Genomic DNA, 17237 nt, shown 5'->3' on the forward strand with positions numbered 1-17237 from the left:
AATCTGGTTGAGAAATTAAATAGTTACACTTCAGGATGTGACCATCCATCAACTGCACTCATCAGACTCATTATCCAGCCGTTTATTAGCCAAACTTAGCACCTGGGCATAAAATATTGTTTTTCCAGGAGCACCAGCAATATATGGATGATTATAGCAGGTTTTATTCTAAAAAAAATTATTTGTCACTTTTTTTTTTCTGTGCATAGACCCCTCTTCTGTGTGAGTGGAACCTGTCATCCTGAGCAGCCTGATATATATAATAGTACTTACAGTTGAAGCCAGAAGTTTCCATCTACTATATAAAAAGACACATCTGCATGTTTTTCTCAATATCTGACATGAAATCAGAATAAACTTTTTCCGTTTTAGGTCAATTAGGATTACCATAATTTTTAATATTTGCCACATGCCAGAATAATGAGAGAGAGAATGTTTTAAGGCATTTTTATTACTTGCTGCAAAGTCTAAAATTCACATACACTAACATTACTATGCCTTTAAACAATTCTGGACTGCCCATATGATGATGTCATGTGTTTGGAAGCTTCTGATAGGTTTTTTGGCAACATCTGAGTTAATTAGAGACACAACTGTGGATGTATTTTAATGCACACCTGAAACACTGCTTCTTTGTGTAGCATCATGGGAAAGTCTAAAAAAATCAACCAAGATATCAGGAAGAGAATTGTGGACTTGCACCAGTCTGGCTCATCCTTGGGTACAATTTCAAGATACCTGAAGGTGCCTCGTTCATCTGTACAAACAATTATACGCAAGTACAAACAAGATGGGAATGTCCGGCCATCATACCGCTCAGGAAGGAAACGGGTTCTGTGTCCCAGAGATGAACGTGCTTTGGTCCGACGAGTATATCAACCCAAGGACAAAAGCAAAAGACCTTGTGAAGATGATGGTGGTAAGATTGTGTCAATATCCACAGTGAAACGAGTACTGTATCAACATGGGATGAAAGGCCACTCTGCCAGGATGAAGCCATTACTCCAAAAGAAGCATAAAAAAAGCCAGATTTATGTTTTCAAATGCACACTGGAACAAAGACCTTAATATTTGGAGACGTCCTGTGGTCTTATGAAACTAAAATTGAACTTTTTGGGCATAATGACCATCGTTACTTTTGGAGGGAGAAGCTTGGAAGCCTAAGAACACCATCCCAACTATGAAACACGGGGGTGGCAGCATCATGTTGTGGGGTTGTTTTGCTGCAGGGGGGACTGGTGCACTTCACAATATATTTGGCATCATGAGAAAAAAAGATTATGTGGCAATACTGAAGCAACATCTCAAGACAACAGCCAGGAAGTTAAAGCTTGGGCGGAAATGGGTCTTCCAAATGGACAATGACCTGAAGCATACTGCTAAAATAGCAACAAAGTGGCTTAAGGATAACAAAGTCAATGTTTTGGAGTGGACATCACAAAGTCCTGATCTCAATCCTATTGAAAGTTTATGGGCAAAGCTGAAAAGGCTGCGAGCAAGGCGACCTACAATCCTGGATCAGTTACACTCCAGAGCAAGACGACCTACAACTGGATCAGTTACACCAGAGCAAGACGACCTACAACTGGATCAGTTACACCAGAGCAAGACGACCTACAACTGGATCAGTTACACCAGAGCAAGACGACCTACAACTGGATCAGTTACACCAGAGCAAGACGACCTAAAACTGGATCAGTTACACCAGTTTTGTCCGGAGGAATGGACCCAAATTCTACCAAGTATTGTGAGAAGCTTGTGGAAGGATATCCCAAACGTGTGACCCAAGTCATTCAGGTTAAGGCCAATGGTACCAAATACTAATGAAATGGGTGGAAACTTTTGACTTTGCAGTAAGTAATAAAAATGCCTTAAAACATTCTGTCTCTCTCATTATTCTGGCATTTGGCAAATATTAAACATTATGGTAAATGACCTAAAACGGGAAAGATTTATTCTGATTTCATGTCAGATAATGAGAAAAACATGTATATGTGTCTTTTTATATAGTGGATGGAAACTTCTGGTTTCAACTGTACCTTTCAACATATTTTCTGTATAATTAATTTAATGATCATCGTCCCCTTTAAGAATGTCCCAGCAGGATTGCGCATTGTGAATTACAGAATATTACACGGGTACAGCGCCATCCTTACCTGCCCGATGAAGTGTTTCCGTCGGACTGAGCTGCGACTGTACAGCTTTATCAGGAAGTTGATTCCCTCCTCTTTCTGCGTCACTGGGAAAATCATGGTCTCCCCCCAGTTTACTTGGGAATTTGATAATTTTAGCGGTCGCGTTTTCTTCTTGTAGAGCAGTCCCTCCGTGCTGAACATCTCGGCCTTGACGTAGAAATCTGCAAAGACAACGGAGAAGGCTGTGAGAGTCTGTGACTAAAGCTGTCTTGATATGTCGGTTAGCTGTCAGTTGTTTGGCCGACAGCTATTTCCCTCGACCCAACCCCCTATATACATGCACACTTGGTTCTACTGAGCATGCGTGTACGCTGAGGTCTTTTTTATATTCAGGCCCACCTACGCATCTTGCAGGCCTGTCTGTGCCCCCCTTGGGCTTTCCTGTGCCTCCTCCACTCCAGACTCGCTATTGCCCCACCTCCAGATGACCTGGGTCGCTATCCTCCAAACTCTCTATTTCGCCCGCTCCACCAGATGACCTGGGTTGCCCCCCCTCCAGATACCTTGGGTCACCATCCTCCAAAAGCCCTAATTCACCCCCCTCCAAACGCCCTGGGTAGCCATCCTCCAGATGCCCTGGGTAGCCATCCTCCAAACGCCCTTGTTCACCCTCCTTCAGACACCTTGGTCCCCAACCCCCTTCAGATGCACTGAGTTGCCCTCTCCAGATGACATCAGTCACCCCCCCCTCTAGACACCTTGTGTCGCCCCCACCTACAGACATCAAGAGTCGTCCCCTTCAAGACCATTTGGTGGCATTCTCCAGATGCCCTTAGTTGCCCTTTTAGACATTTCTACACCCAAGCCTCCAAAATACGCTCCATGATATATCTTCCTCTTCTGTGTTGGCTATCCTGCACACTGTAAGGTATAGATCTGAGGATGGACCACTATGGTTCCCACTATATACTGTGCCATGAATTATTGAGAACAATGACTCCCACTAAACATTTCGGGTCAGCGGGCGAGGAAGCAGCTACAACCAGGTGCTTTGTTCTTGCACCAATATGACATGTAGTATCAGGACAGGACACAGACTGAGCCGTACTTATGGACAGCGGTGTGGAGGAGCTTGGCAGGTTTTGAGCCTTGAGGATTTGTAACTGAATCCTGCTATTTATTGCTTGGAAACACGTCCCGATCAGGAGCTCCGCTTGACAGGCCTGGATAAACGGGCAAACAGAACAGGATAGATGTAAGGCGGGTGAACAATAGACCCTTGTACCACAAATAACATTCTGTACTTTATACTGTCTGGCACAGCGCTGGTCCTGCGCTCACAATATTAAAAGTACATTACTGGCTAAGATGTAACACCATTTACAGTGGTGAGATTACATTACATGCTGAGCCCGAGCATCCCGTACTGGTACGTGGTGTAGAAGTTATGGTTGAATTAATATTCCCAAAGTGCAATGCCATCCATGATCTGTCCCCAATATAATACATAGTAAAATCCAGAGCAAACTCCCCCTGGTGTGCCAGGTTGGACATACAGTTTAGTAGATAGTAAAAAGCCCTGCATCCATAAAGGGTTGCTCCAGCGCCGTTCACCAATGCAATGGCTACAGAGTACCCATTAACTAAGTACAGAGGAATGGTGTCATTCCTAAAGGTATTGTTTTTATTATTATTATTTTCAGCTCCTTGGGCTCATAAATAAGGGGTTGCTCATTTGTGGACAATCCCTTTAAATGAGCAGTGGCACTACTATTGGGCAGAAATCTGCCCTTTTATGCCCAGTGAACCGGTGGATTCTTTGCCTGCAACCAACGATGTGATTTTTCCACCCCTAGTATAAAATGGCAGAGTGCAGCTGGCACAGCAGGGGTTAATCCGAGTATGACAGTTTACTTATTACAAATAAGGAGGTTGCATAACCGGAAAAGATCAGACACATATATCAGTAGGACAATACCGAGAACAAACTATTACATATCCATTAGACCCGGCCGACTGTAACATTCCAACGCGTAACTCCCCATCCCATAAAACATGGAAAAAAAAATGTATATTCGTGTCAGCGCAGCCGTCACATCCTCTATAATACTGCACTCACCCTGGGAATGAGAGTGTTTACTCACGCACCCACCACTTCAAAGACCGGCGCACGATAATATAGTGCCCCGTACTGACGACACATGAAAAGGCAAATACTGGACCCGGATCCCATCACAATCGCCCGTGCCGGGACTTGTTTGGCTTCTGGGATATTTATTGAAAATGTTTAATGGAAAATCAACAGTATCTTGAGAACGGACAGAGTGCGAGTCATTCTCACAACTTTCCTGGATTCCATTTTTTTTATTGTAAATTTCCTTGTGACGCATCTAGATGTGATTTCTGTTGTAAGGCCACGTTCACACTTTCAGTATTTGGTCAGTATGTTACATCAGTATTTGTAAACCAAAACCAGAAGTGGATGAAACATGCAAAAGTGTTGATGTGTCTCTATTATACTTTTCCTCTGATTTGTTCCACTCCTGATTTCGGCTTACAAATACTGATGTAAAATACTGACCAAATACTGAACATGTGAATGTGGCCTAAGGGACGATATAGGGAGTCAGACTAAGCACAATGGTTGAATCTATTCTATTCAGGACCTTTGCCAGTTTTCTACGTACATATGATCTGCTCCAGACAATCATATTTAGTAATAGAATATTATTATTGCGATGCCATGATAAAATAATATACAGCATAGTCATTAAAAGGGGTTATCCCATACCCAGTGCTCCAGCAGAACATAGAAAATGACTTGAGTGGAGATGTTCAACCCTCACTTTTTTCTGATAGACATCTGTGCAAATTGGTTGTGGATCCCAGCAATCATACAGTGGCTTGTGAAAGTATTCACCCCCTTGGCATTTTTGTGTTTTGCTACCTCACAACCTGGAATTTCACAGTTTTTTTGTTTTTTTTGAGGGTTTGCATAAGTCCATATAAAGAACATGCCTACAACTGTGAACATTTGTTTTTCTTTTTACTGTGAAGCAAACAACAAATAGGAGAAAATAACTGAAAACTTCAGTGTGCATAACTATTCACCCCCCTAAAGTCAGTACTTTGTAGAGCCTCCTTCTGCTGCAATTACATCTGGTCACTGGGATTTTTGCCCATGCCTCAAGGCAAAATTGCTCCAGCTCCTTCTTCAACTTAGATGGTTTCCTCTGGTGAACAGCAATCTTCAAGTCTGACCACAGATTCTCAATTGGATTAAGGTCTGGGCTGTGACTAGACCACTCTAAAATATTTAGGGTATGTTCACACTATGCGTTTTTTCAACAACACTATGTTGTTTTTGCTACAAAACCCGATCTCTTGGCAAAAAAGAAGCTGCGTCAAAAACACAGGTTTTGGTGCATTTCTGCAGCGTTTTTGAGCATCCCAAAGTTCAGCTTTGCTTCTACCACAGAACCATGCACACAGGTCACTATTTCAAGAAATATGTGAAACCATATTAACCAGAATTTCAAATGTAACAGTGTGGGGGGGGGGGGTGAATTGTTCAGGGATAGTTTACCTAAGACACTGGCAGTGTATTGAGTTTGTAGGACACCATTTATTTTCACACTATGGTCTGGCAGTGAGTTGCTCAGGGATTGTTTAATTTCACACTTCCGTGAGCCACAGGTATTGTTCAATCTCACACCTAGCTAAGTCAATGTTTACACTTACACATAATTAATTTAATTAAACTGTCCTAATCCAAACTGCCATCTCAGGTGACCAAGACAAGATGGTAAAATCACAAAAATAAATGAGTTTCACATACTGCTTTACTTGCCTTTTTTCACTAAAAACACAGCAAAACCTGATAGCTGCATTCACACTAGGCGTTTTTTCACTACCCATTACTTTCAGTTGGTGAAAAACGCTGAAAGAAGTGACATGCTCTATGGTGCAAAAAAAAACAAGCAAAGTAGAAAATACTGATGACAAAAAAACAATGTGTGGACATGAGATTTCTGAAATCTCATAGACTTTGCTGGTACTGTCAAACGCAGCTGAAAATTTGCATAAAAAAAATGCTGAAAAAACGCCTAGTGTGAACATGGCCTTACACGTTTAACCTTAAACCACTCGAGTGTTGCTTTAGCAGTATGCTTTTGGTCATTGTCTTGTTGGAAAGTGAAGTTCCGTCCCAGTCTCAAACCACAGACAGACTGAAACAGGTTTTGCTCAAGAATATCCCTGTATTTCACACCATCCATCTTCCCCTCGTCTTGGATCATTTTCCCTGTCACTTCTGCTGAAAAACATACCCACAGCATGATGCTGCCACCACCATGCGCCACCATGTTTCACTGTGGGAATGGTGTTCTTGGGCTGACGAGATGTGTTTGTTTGGAGGCAGACATAGTGTTTACCTTGGGGGCAAAAAAGTTAAATTTTTGTCTCATCTGACCACAGCACCTTCCTCCATACATTTGGGGGGTCTGCCACATGTCTTTTGGCGAACTCAAAACAAACCTTACAATATGTGTGTGTAAATAAAGGTTTTTTTCTGCCCACTCTTCTATAAAAGACACCTCTATGGAGTGTACGGCTTATTGTGGTCATATGGACTGATACTCCACTCTTTGCTTGGGAACTCTGCAGCTCCTTCAGGGCTAACTTTGGTGTCTGTACTGCCTCTTTGATTAATGCCCTCCTTGCCCAGGCTGAGAGTTTTGGCGGCTCCCTCTCTTGGCAGGTTTATTGTGGTACCGTGTTCTTTCCAATTGATGATAATGGATTTGATGGTGCTCTGGGGGATCATCAGAGATTGGGAGATGTATTTATAACCCAACCCTGACTTGTACTTCTCAACAACTTTGTCCCTGACTTGTTTGGAGATCTCCTTGGTCTTCATGATGTTGTTTGGAGATCTCATTGGTCTTCGTGATGTTGTTTGGAGATCTCATTGGTCTTCGTGATGTTGTTTGGAGATCTCATTGGTCTTCGTGATGTTGTATGGAGATCTCATTGGTCTTCGTGATGTTGTATGGAGATCTCCTTGGTCTTCGTGATGTTGTTTGGAGATCTCCTTGGTCTTCGTGATGTTGTTTGGAGATCTCCTTGGTCTTCGTGATGTTGTTTGGAGATCTCCTTGGTCTTCGTGATGTTGTTTGGAGATCTCCTTGATCTTCATGGTGTCGTTTGGAGATCTCCTTGATCTTCATGGTGTCGTTTGGAGATCTCCTTGATCTTCATGGTGTCGTTTGGAGATCTCCTTGATCTTCATAGTGTTGTTTGGAGATCTCCTTGGTCTTCGTGATGTTGTTTGGAGATCTCATTGGTCTTCGTGATGTTGTTTGGAGATCTCATTGGTCTTCGTGATGTTGTTTGGAGATCTCATTGGTCTTCGTGATGTCGTTTGGAGATCTCATTGGTCTTCGTGATGTCGTTTGGAGATCTCATTGGTCTTCCTGGTGTCGTTTGGAGATCTCATTGGTCTTCATGGTGTTGTTTGGAGATCTCATTGGTCTTCATGGTGTTGTTTGGAGATCTCATTGGTCTTCATGGTGTTGTTTGGAGATCTCATTGGTCTTCATGGTGTCGTTTGGAGATCTCATTGGTCTTCGTGATGTCGTTTGGAGATCTCATTGGTCTTCGTGATGTCGTTTGGAGATCTCATTGGTCTTCATGGTGTTGTTTGGAGATCTCATTGGTCTTCATGGTGTTGTTTGGAGATCTCATTGGTCTTCGTGATGTTGTTTGGAGATCTCATTGGTCTTCGTGATGTCGTTTGGAGATCTCATTGGTCTTCGTGATGTCGTTTGGAGATCTCATTGGTCTTCGTGATGTTGTTTGGAGATCTCATTGGTCTTCCTGGTGTTGTTTGGAGATCTCATTGGTCTTCATGGTGTTGTTTGGAGATCTCATTGGTCTTCATGGTGTTGTTTGGAGATCTCATTGGTCTTCATGGTGTTGTTTGGAGATCTCATTGGTCTTCATGATGTTGTTTGGAGATCTCCTTGATCTTCATAGTGTTGTTTGGAGATCTCCTTGGTCTTCGTGATGTTGTTTGGAGATCTCCTTGATCTTCATGGTGTCGTTTGGAGATCTCTTGGTCTTCATGGTGTTGTTTGGAGATCTCATTGGTCTTCATGGTGTTGTTTGGAGATCTCATTGGTCTTCATGATGTTGTTTGGAGATCTCCTTGCTCTTCATAGTGTTGTTTGGAGATCTCCTTGGTCTTCGTGATGTTGTTTGGAGATCTCCTTGATCTTCGTGGTGTCGTTTGGAGATCTCCTTGATCTTCATGGTGTCGTTTGGAGATCTCTTGGTCTTCATGGTGTTGTTTGGAGATCTCATTGGTCTTCATGGTGTTGTTTGGAGATCTCATTGGTCTTCATGATGTTGTTTGGAGATCTTGATCTTCATAGTGTTGTTTGGAGATCTCCTTGGTCTTCGTGATGTTGTTTGGAGATCTCCTTGATCTTCATGGTGTCGTTTGGAGATCTCTTGGTCTTCATGGTGTTGTTTGGAGATCTCATTGGTCTTCATGGTGTTGTTTGGAGATCTCATTGGTCTTCATGATGTTGTTTGGAGATCTCCTTGGTCTTCGTGGTGTTGTTTGGAGATCTCCTTGGTCTTCATGGTGTTGTTTGGAGATCTCCTTGGTCTTCATGATGTTGTTTGGAGATCTCCTTGGTCTTCATGGTGTTGTTTGGAGATCTCCTTGGTCTTCATGGTGTTTGCTTAGTGGTGCCTCTTGCTTAATGGTGTTGTAGCCTCTGTGGCTTTTCAGAACAGGTAACGTATATATACTGACAGACATGTGACATTAGATTGCACACAGGAGGACGTCCTCTGTCACTAAGCACGGGACTTATCAAGGGAATTGCTTGCACCAGAATTTTTTAGCGGCTTCATAGCAAAAAGGGTGAATACATATGCACATTCAATTTTTAGTTATTTGATCCCATAAATTGAATTTATGCCTTTATTTTTCTCAATTCACTTTACCAACTTAGACTATTTAGTGCTGATGCATCACACACAAATTGGATTGCAGAAATATTTACACACAGGTTGTAATGTAACAAAATAGGTAAAAAGCCAAGGAGGGAGTGGCCCTATTGCGAACTACCATTTTTATGTAGCAGGTCTCCTCAAGTATTGGTCAGAGTAGATAGTCGATAAAAAGAGTGTCTGTTGACCTGGAGGACCTGCCCTGTCCTACATTACATGGACATCCCAACTGATAGAAATAGACACTGTGTAATTCCTCATTTCCCCTGTCGGGGCACTGCAGAGAAAATGAACACCTACTGCCTGGTTTCCCTGCAGATGACAGATGATCACGTGTGTTCCCACCAGGGGGACACTCTGCGATCAAAATTATTGTAAAGGACACTTTTAACAAGTAGTGCAGAATTACGTTTACAGATTAGGGACATTTTCAGGGACTTTTTTTTGGGGGGAGGGGACGGCAGCAAAAAAAATGTTTGCAATTGGGTCGCATTAAAAATGTTGCTCCTTTTTAAGCTTTTAGAGAAAATTAGTTTCCCTGCACGTTGCTGTCTGCAGAATGAGTTAATTGAGATAAGAGTTACAAACTCCCAATCAGAAGCTCACTGACAGAGTCTATATTTTTCTCAGCTCTTCTCACCTGATTTAGTACCACAGACCACATTAAAGATGAGTTGAATTTTGGTGTGGTTATATATTAGGAGAGGAGTTCAGAAAGCTTTCTGTTAGTCTTCTGCCTTTGTGTGCCGCAGCTAAATCTGATTTGATCAGTGAAGGAAATATACAAAAGCCTCAGAAATTGACACAGATAGCGTCGTTACTCACCGATACTTTTGAAGATGGCACCACGTCCAGACAGTGCTCCATCTCCACCTCGCTCAGGTCCCTCAGTGATATCGAGCACTTGCTGATGGTCCTCTTACGTGGGGTCAAACTCAGGATCTTAAACACCAACCGCACGTTCTGTAAAGTTTGTAGTTTGATGGCAAATACAAAAGTTTCCATGAATTCCACGTCCTGTAGAGGAAGAAGATAGAATGAATATGGTGCAATAAGGACTGGATATATAGGGGGGAAATTGGGCAACTGCTCAACCTGCCCAACTATTTTTACTCCCATATTAAAACAGGCATCTTGGCTAAAACATCATTGACCATTTGGAGACTATCCTTAATTGTTTTATTTCCTCCCCTGAAGTTTTGCCCTGTTGTCTAGTCATAAAAGGGGCTGTCCCATATAAACCACACGTATCCTCTCTTCACAGGATGGATAGTAAATGTATGATTTGTGGGAATCCGAATGTTAAGACCCCCATTGATTCTGAGAACTGGGGGCCCATAGTTCCCTAAATGAATAGATGGTAGTGGGAATGTGCGACTGTCTATTGGGAAGGTAGTTGCAAATATCACTTCATTCACACAGGAAACATTTGACCCCCAGTTCTTGGGATTAGTCTGGGTCACAGCAGCCGGATCCAGAGTGATCATACTTTTTTAATGTACCCCGCTGATAAATATTAAATGCTGTTTATGGAAGTCTCCACTTAGATAGGACTGAGGTGTGTATAGTAGTATTATAGAGAGCACAGTATGGAGTTATTATGTATGTGGCCACAGTATAGCACTAGTATTTGGGCTCAATAAATCAATAATAGTCTCAGTTTTCTTTGGGCAATTCTGTTTCTTTCCCGAGAAGAAAACCAGAAGCCTCGGCAAATCTGATTTTTTTCCCCTTTTTTTTCACTATAACAAGGCCTTACACCACAATCTGACTGATCAGTGTGACTTTCCAAATAGTTTTCTAAACTGGCAATAGATGGAGGATTGTTCTGGTCAATAATCTGTGTCTATGTATATATAAAGAACAGCTTTATTATAAAGGTAAAGATGGCGAAGAGTTCCTCCTCCATTTAAATGTATTTATAGAAAAATAACCACTGCAACCTCTGATGGGAATTATCATGTGTTTATAGGGTTTATTCACTACAAGATAGGTGATAAATGTTTGATAGGCCCCCCGTGATCACAGTAAAAGGGTCCTGAGTTTCTTGTTTCTCCTGAACCTTTTAACGGAGCCCCAGTGTAGCACGCAGCACGTAAACTCTATGGGAGTAATGGAAACAGCCAAGTGCTGCTTACAGGCTAGGTAAATCTTACCGGGGGCCCCTGTGTGAACGAAGAGGCATTGCTTCAGAGAGATCACGTCTCCATTCACTACTCAGCAATTCGGTCAGTCCCATTGGAGTGAATGTATCCGTTCTCACCCATGCACACTACTGCTCTGTTCACACAGGGAACTTTGAGATCACCATTCTTAAATTCCTGGGGGTCCCAGCAGTCAGGCCCCAGTAATCATAGATTTATCCTATGGATAGATTGTAAATGTATTGCTTCAGAGGATACTTTTATAATTTTTTGGATAACCACATAGTGGCTCCCTAGGTCACTTTTTGGGGTGACTTGACTGCTTCAATTCCAAGAGTTGCAGCTCTGCAGACAGTGGGACTCCACAGATTCTCATGGCAGTCTTTTGGGTTAAAGAGAAGAGGAAAGATTGAATGCTGGGGTACCTCAGGGGGTCATGACCCTTTTGTAATTTGCCTAGGGGTTCTTCTTACTCTCTAAGGACCAGTGATCCCATGAAACAATGTAAATCTGTCCCCAATGTACCCCAGTACACTGGAGGAAATCTGTAGGCAGCTATAATAATGTCTTGAGGACTTTACTTACCAGAGAGGCTTCCTTAGCAGATGATTTGAACTGGATGGGTTTGGGTAGGGTAATAATTCCTTTAATGTAGATATTTGGCGAGTCCCCGCAGCTCGCCGGCCAGTACAGATCCTTCAACTGAGGAGGAACAGAGACCGATCTTGTAAACACTGAGGTAGTTATAATCTTAAATTAATCAGCCTGCTATTTCTACATCAGTAGCAAAAGTAGTAACTGATCTAGCCTGGAAATCACTCTATAGTAAAATTTCAAGAACACCCCAGGAATAGCTAAAGTGGGTCCAGATTTGCTTAATAAAGCTGTTTAGTCTTGAAATTACATTAAGGCCTCATTCACACGTCAGTATTTTGCAGCAGTATTGGGATGCCAAAACCAGAAGTCTCCAAAACACAGAACAGGTATCAATCTTTCAATTATAGTTTTTCTAAAAATCAAAAAAAAAAATGATGCAAAATACTGACATGTGAATGAGGCCTTTACATATAGACAGAACCCTAAATATAGTCACAGCATCCAGAATGAAAACCTCCTTTCTTTACACTGCTGGCTGTACTCAGAGGAATAGAAAACGGAAACAAACTTTATAAAAACAAATCTTATTTTAGGAATAAACTGCTTTGATCAGCAAAAGTTTACACTCCACACCAGACAGAGTCAGGGTTAGGGGACAGGAGCTCAATGTCCACACAGCTTCACAGGGCTTATAGATATGTTGACTTTTATGCATTGTATATAGTCACTCCTTGCATCTAAAAGCTGTAAATTACATTACTGACGTACCATCCTGCAAAAGTCAGATTGTTAAAGGATATGGACGCCTTCGGGATAACGTGTTTATTTTTATTTTTTTTTTACTTTAAATATACTAAAAATACATTTTGCAATTGGGTTCCATTACAAATTTTGCAACATTTGCATTCCATAGCCTCGGTGATGTACTGTCAATTGCTGACTGCAAAATGAATTAACTGAGACCTTGTTAGTGATCTCCTTCCTTCTTCTGAGTTCCCCTCAACTGATTTATGAAAACTGAGCCAAACTCTGAGGTTATAAATCAGCTCCCAGGAGCTCAGAAGAAACAAGATAAGATTTATAAAGTCTGCTATCAGTTAGTATCCTGGTCTTGCTAAGTAATGTCTTGCACATATTTATGTTTCACTTCCTAATCAGCTCTGAGATCTGCTTGCTGTCTCAATGAATTGGAAACCGGCTGAAAACCAGTGCCAATTTAGACCTGTTCACACTGCTGAGGCTTGTTACAATGTATCTGTGAGTTTATGATGGAGACTAATCTGTCCTCTTACCTATAGATCACACAGCTTTGCCTGGAATGATAAAATGGTTACTGAACTGTGACAAAATATTTATCAGTCTCTGAATGTAAATTTCATTATCAGCAAGCAGAGATATTTAAATATAAGGAACTGAAACACAAAGAAAGATTGGGCAATATTGACATTAGACTGAGCAAACTCCACTCATATCTGTCAGAGAGGTTCCTATATTGAGCAATGCGCACACATATGAGATTCTCCTGATGTCTGATATGAAGGAAATGACCTTCCCATGAAAAATTGTCCTAATAATTGGCAAAAAAAAATGTGTGTTGAGTACATTCATGTAGTGAAATGTCCATCCGAGCGAGCGAGGAAGCGTCTCCCCTGTAAAGGCCGAGGTGGACATCCCATTTGGTGCAACCTGTGCAGCCGCACAGGGGACCAAGAGGTGAGCGAGCCACTACCACCTGCCAAGCTACTAGCAGCATTATTGGACCCTGTTCTTGCTCAGGGGCCTCTCCTGTCTGTTTCTTCCTCTGGTGCAGGAAATCACTTACTTGTAACACTGTAATCCAGATTTGCTCCACAGCCATCACATACCGCAGCCTGAAATGTAACCGCCCAAACTCGCGCTCGTCCCCCGACAAGGTTATTGTGTCTGCAACAAAGGGAAAGTCAGTACAGAGAGAGTCAAGGATTCGGCGCTGGCTCGGATTTCCATTATCCTGTATAGTGTTTGAACTTTTCAGAGCACATGATGTGAGTCAAAAGGAAATGTAATCGGTATGAAATGTTGCAAAATAATCTTAAAAAAAACTTTCAAAATCCTGCCCTCCAGCTAAAAGGGATGGGAAGTTGCCACATTCCAAAAGACAATATTTATTGGCGCTTTGTGACTGTTGCCAGGCTGATGTTCTTTCAGTAGCTAGGGATACATGGCATATAGAGTTGTCAGAAGTGATGCACTAGGAACCAGCCTGCCCTAACTAATAGAGACATTTTCCTGTGTGTCCAGGGCAGAGATTGTGTTGGGGAGGTCACACATACCTAGGCTGCGGTTACTGCCCTGTGAGTCCTTCCTGGAGGAGTTGCTGCTTCGAATACTGGAGACAGAATCGTATCTCTGGAAAATGAGATGAAATCCTGTTAATATGGTCCTGAAGTGGTCCTTTGCCTCGTTAGTACAATGGGTGGATTCACACACTAAGGGGATACCTTTATAGCTAAGACCAGCATCCAGCATGGCTGCCAGCACTGGGGCTCATGAAAATATGGCCGACTGAGACGTGATGACTTTGGTGGACACTGTCATTTCTCCTCATGGATAAAGAAACTAATCTGCCTAAACTATAACCTGCTGCAACTGTTGTCATGAACATGAATAGAAAGTAATCTGCTGTGCATCTATCACCAGTAGTGTTGAGTGAGTATGTTCTATTAACCCTTTCGGCGAGTATGCTCGGGCCGAGCTCAGAGTATTTATAGCTGCTCGGTGATATGGTTGAATCACTCCCGTGTGCATGATTTGCAACAGTTTGAAAGTTTTAATACATGTGAGGAATGTCTATTTCTTAGGCTATGTGCCCACGATGCAGAAATGAAGCAGAAAATTTCTGCAGCATTTCTGCATCTCTCTGGCAGAAAAAACGCATGCAGATTGTGCATGCGTTTTTCCTGCAGAATACATGCGGAATACATGCGGATTCACATGCGTACCCACATGCGTTAACGCATGTGTTTCCGCATGCGGACTGACAAGCACTTTCCAAGCGATAGCATCACTTGGAAAGTGCTTGACAACTAGGTCACACTATATAAATCCATGCATAAGGCATGGATTTATACAGTGTGACCGTAAAAAAAAAAAAGCTATACTTACCCCCAATCCCCCGCCGCGTGTGCTGTCGCGCTCGTCCTGGCTTCTTCCGGGTTGCCGGCATCTCGCGAGACAGCCTGCGGTCACATGACCGCGACGTCATCTCAGGTCCTGGAAGGAGAAGCGCTGCAGGGGCCGCCGGACAGGTGAATATACACTTTATTTGTTATTTTATTCTTTTTTTCACAGGTTCTATGGTACCCAGGTCTGGATGAGAGTCTTCTCTCCTCCAGAACTGGGTACCATCCGCACATAGAGACGCATATAATCCGTGTGTACAAATGTACAGACACGGATTCTATGCGTCTCAATGCAAGTCAATGGCGGCGCTTCCGCTGCGCTTCCGCAAAATTAATGAACATGCTGCGGATTTATTTGCGCTGCAGAAACGCTGCGGAAAAATCCGCAGCATATGCATTGACATTGCGGAATGCCATTGGGGACCACGGGGTGCGGATTACCATGCGTTTTTGATGCGTTTCCGCTGCGGAAATTCCGCAGCATAAACGCATGAAAAACGCATCGTGTGCACGCAGCCTTACACATTCCTCACATGTAATAAAACTGTCAAACAGTTGCAAATCATACACACGGGAGCGATTCAACCATATCACGAGAAGCTATAAATACTCAGAGCTCGGCCTGAGCGTACTCGGACAGAACATACTCGCTCAACACTAAATTCACCAGCTCTTGAGCTGATATTGATCCATGATGGAGAATTTTACTTCTAATAGGTATTTTTCAACATTTTTTTTGGGCTTTTTTGCACCAATGTTATAGATTAGTTTGTGCAATTTGAGATTGAAGAATTAGAGGAATTTTTTGGCCACCACTGGAGTAGATTGTTTTTTCACAAAAAAAATCCCAAAAATGTCATAAATATAACCACTAGACAAAAATAAAACTGGTGTAAAAGGCACAAATGAAAGAAAAGCTGGTACAAAGGAATAAAAAAAATGGGGCGTGTGTGAAAATAGACACAAAATTTATTGCAAAAGTTTGGGGGTCTTTTTATTTATTTTTGTCACTGATCACATGCAACTTGTCCGCGATTTGTTTTTATTTTTATACAGCAAAATCTCAATATATATATAATTATTCCAGCATCCCTCCCCTCCCCCCTCCTGACAGGGTACGGACAACTTCATAAACACAGATTATTCCACCAGTCACCTTCCCATACCTGGATGTAGCTGCTGAGGTCATAGAGGGAGCTGCTCCCCGGAGATTCACTCGTTTTGATGTTTCTCAGGTCACAAACTAGAAGACAATGGTGCAGGGCGATCACAATGGTGCAGGGCGATCACAATGGTGCAGGGCGATCACAATGCAGCAGGGCGATCACAATGCAGCAGGGCGATCACAATGCAGCAGGGCGATCACAATGCAACAGGGCGATCACAATGCAGCAGGGCGATCACAATGCAGCAGGGCGATCACAATGGAGCAGGGCGATCACAATGGAGCAGGGCGATCACAGTGGTGCAAGGCGATCACAGTGGTGCAGGGCGATCACAGTGGTGCAGGGCGATCACAGTGGTGCAGGGCGATCACAGTGGAGCAGGGCGATCACAATGCAGCAGGGCGATCACAATGCAGCAGGGCGATCACAATGCAGCAGGGCGATCACAATGCAGCAGGGCGATCACAATGGAGCAGGGCGATCACAATGCAGCAGGGCGATCACAATGCAGCAGGGCGATCACAATGCTGCAGGGCGATCACAATGCAGCAGGGCGATCACAATGGTGCAGGGCGATCACAATGGTGCAGGGCGATCACAATGGTGCAGGGCGATCACAATGGAGCAGGGCGATCACAATGGAGCAGGGCACAGAAGGTAGATCAGGACTCTGCTCAACATCCAGCAAGGTGCAGCCCTGATCTGCTTTCTGACCGAACACTGTGATTCATGCTCAGATCATCGCTGTCATTATTTACTCTGATTTCATCAGTCCATTGCTGTACTGTGAGTGTAGATGAGGCAGATGGAACTTGTACATAAGAAGTACTACTGCTCCTATCATGTACATGGGCCAGCGATGTCCACAGATATGCAGCTCCTTGTAGTGCATGTTGCGATTTCTTTCCACGCAGACTGTCGATCCATGTGGAAATTCGGCAATATGTACTTTGGCTATAATGGGTGCATGTACTCTGTGTGCAGCCCCTTGGGGATTGTTCGGACGAGCAT

The 17237-nt window shown here is 43.0% G+C and overlaps 1 protein-coding gene across 2 annotated transcripts in view; it reads right to left on the reverse strand.

The window, feature by feature from the left end:
* TC2N (tandem C2 domains, nuclear) overlaps positions 1-17237 on the reverse strand; it is a 107646-nt gene that overhangs the window by 4034 nt on the left and 86375 nt on the right. For both annotated transcript variants that reach the window (XM_073638256.1, XM_073638255.1), the window contains 7 exons: positions 16227-16303; positions 14212-14287; positions 13722-13822; positions 11888-12004; positions 9984-10175; positions 3244-3358; positions 2157-2356 (listed from right to left, as the gene is read on the reverse strand). In XM_073638256.1, the coding sequence (XP_073494357.1) occupies positions 2157-2356; positions 3244-3358; positions 9984-10175; positions 11888-12004; positions 13722-13822; positions 14212-14287; positions 16227-16303 (878 nt within the window). The remainder of the gene's footprint in view (positions 1-2156; positions 2357-3243; positions 3359-9983; positions 10176-11887; positions 12005-13721; positions 13823-14211; positions 14288-16226; positions 16304-17237) is intronic.

Source organism: Phyllobates terribilis, unplaced genomic scaffold, assembly GCF_046119375.1.
Source record: "Phyllobates terribilis strain yellow unplaced genomic scaffold, ASM4611937v1 Scaffold_7__3_contigs__length_470593459, whole genome shotgun sequence".
NCBI classification, from domain to species: Eukaryota; Metazoa; Chordata; class Amphibia; order Anura; family Dendrobatidae; genus Phyllobates; species Phyllobates terribilis.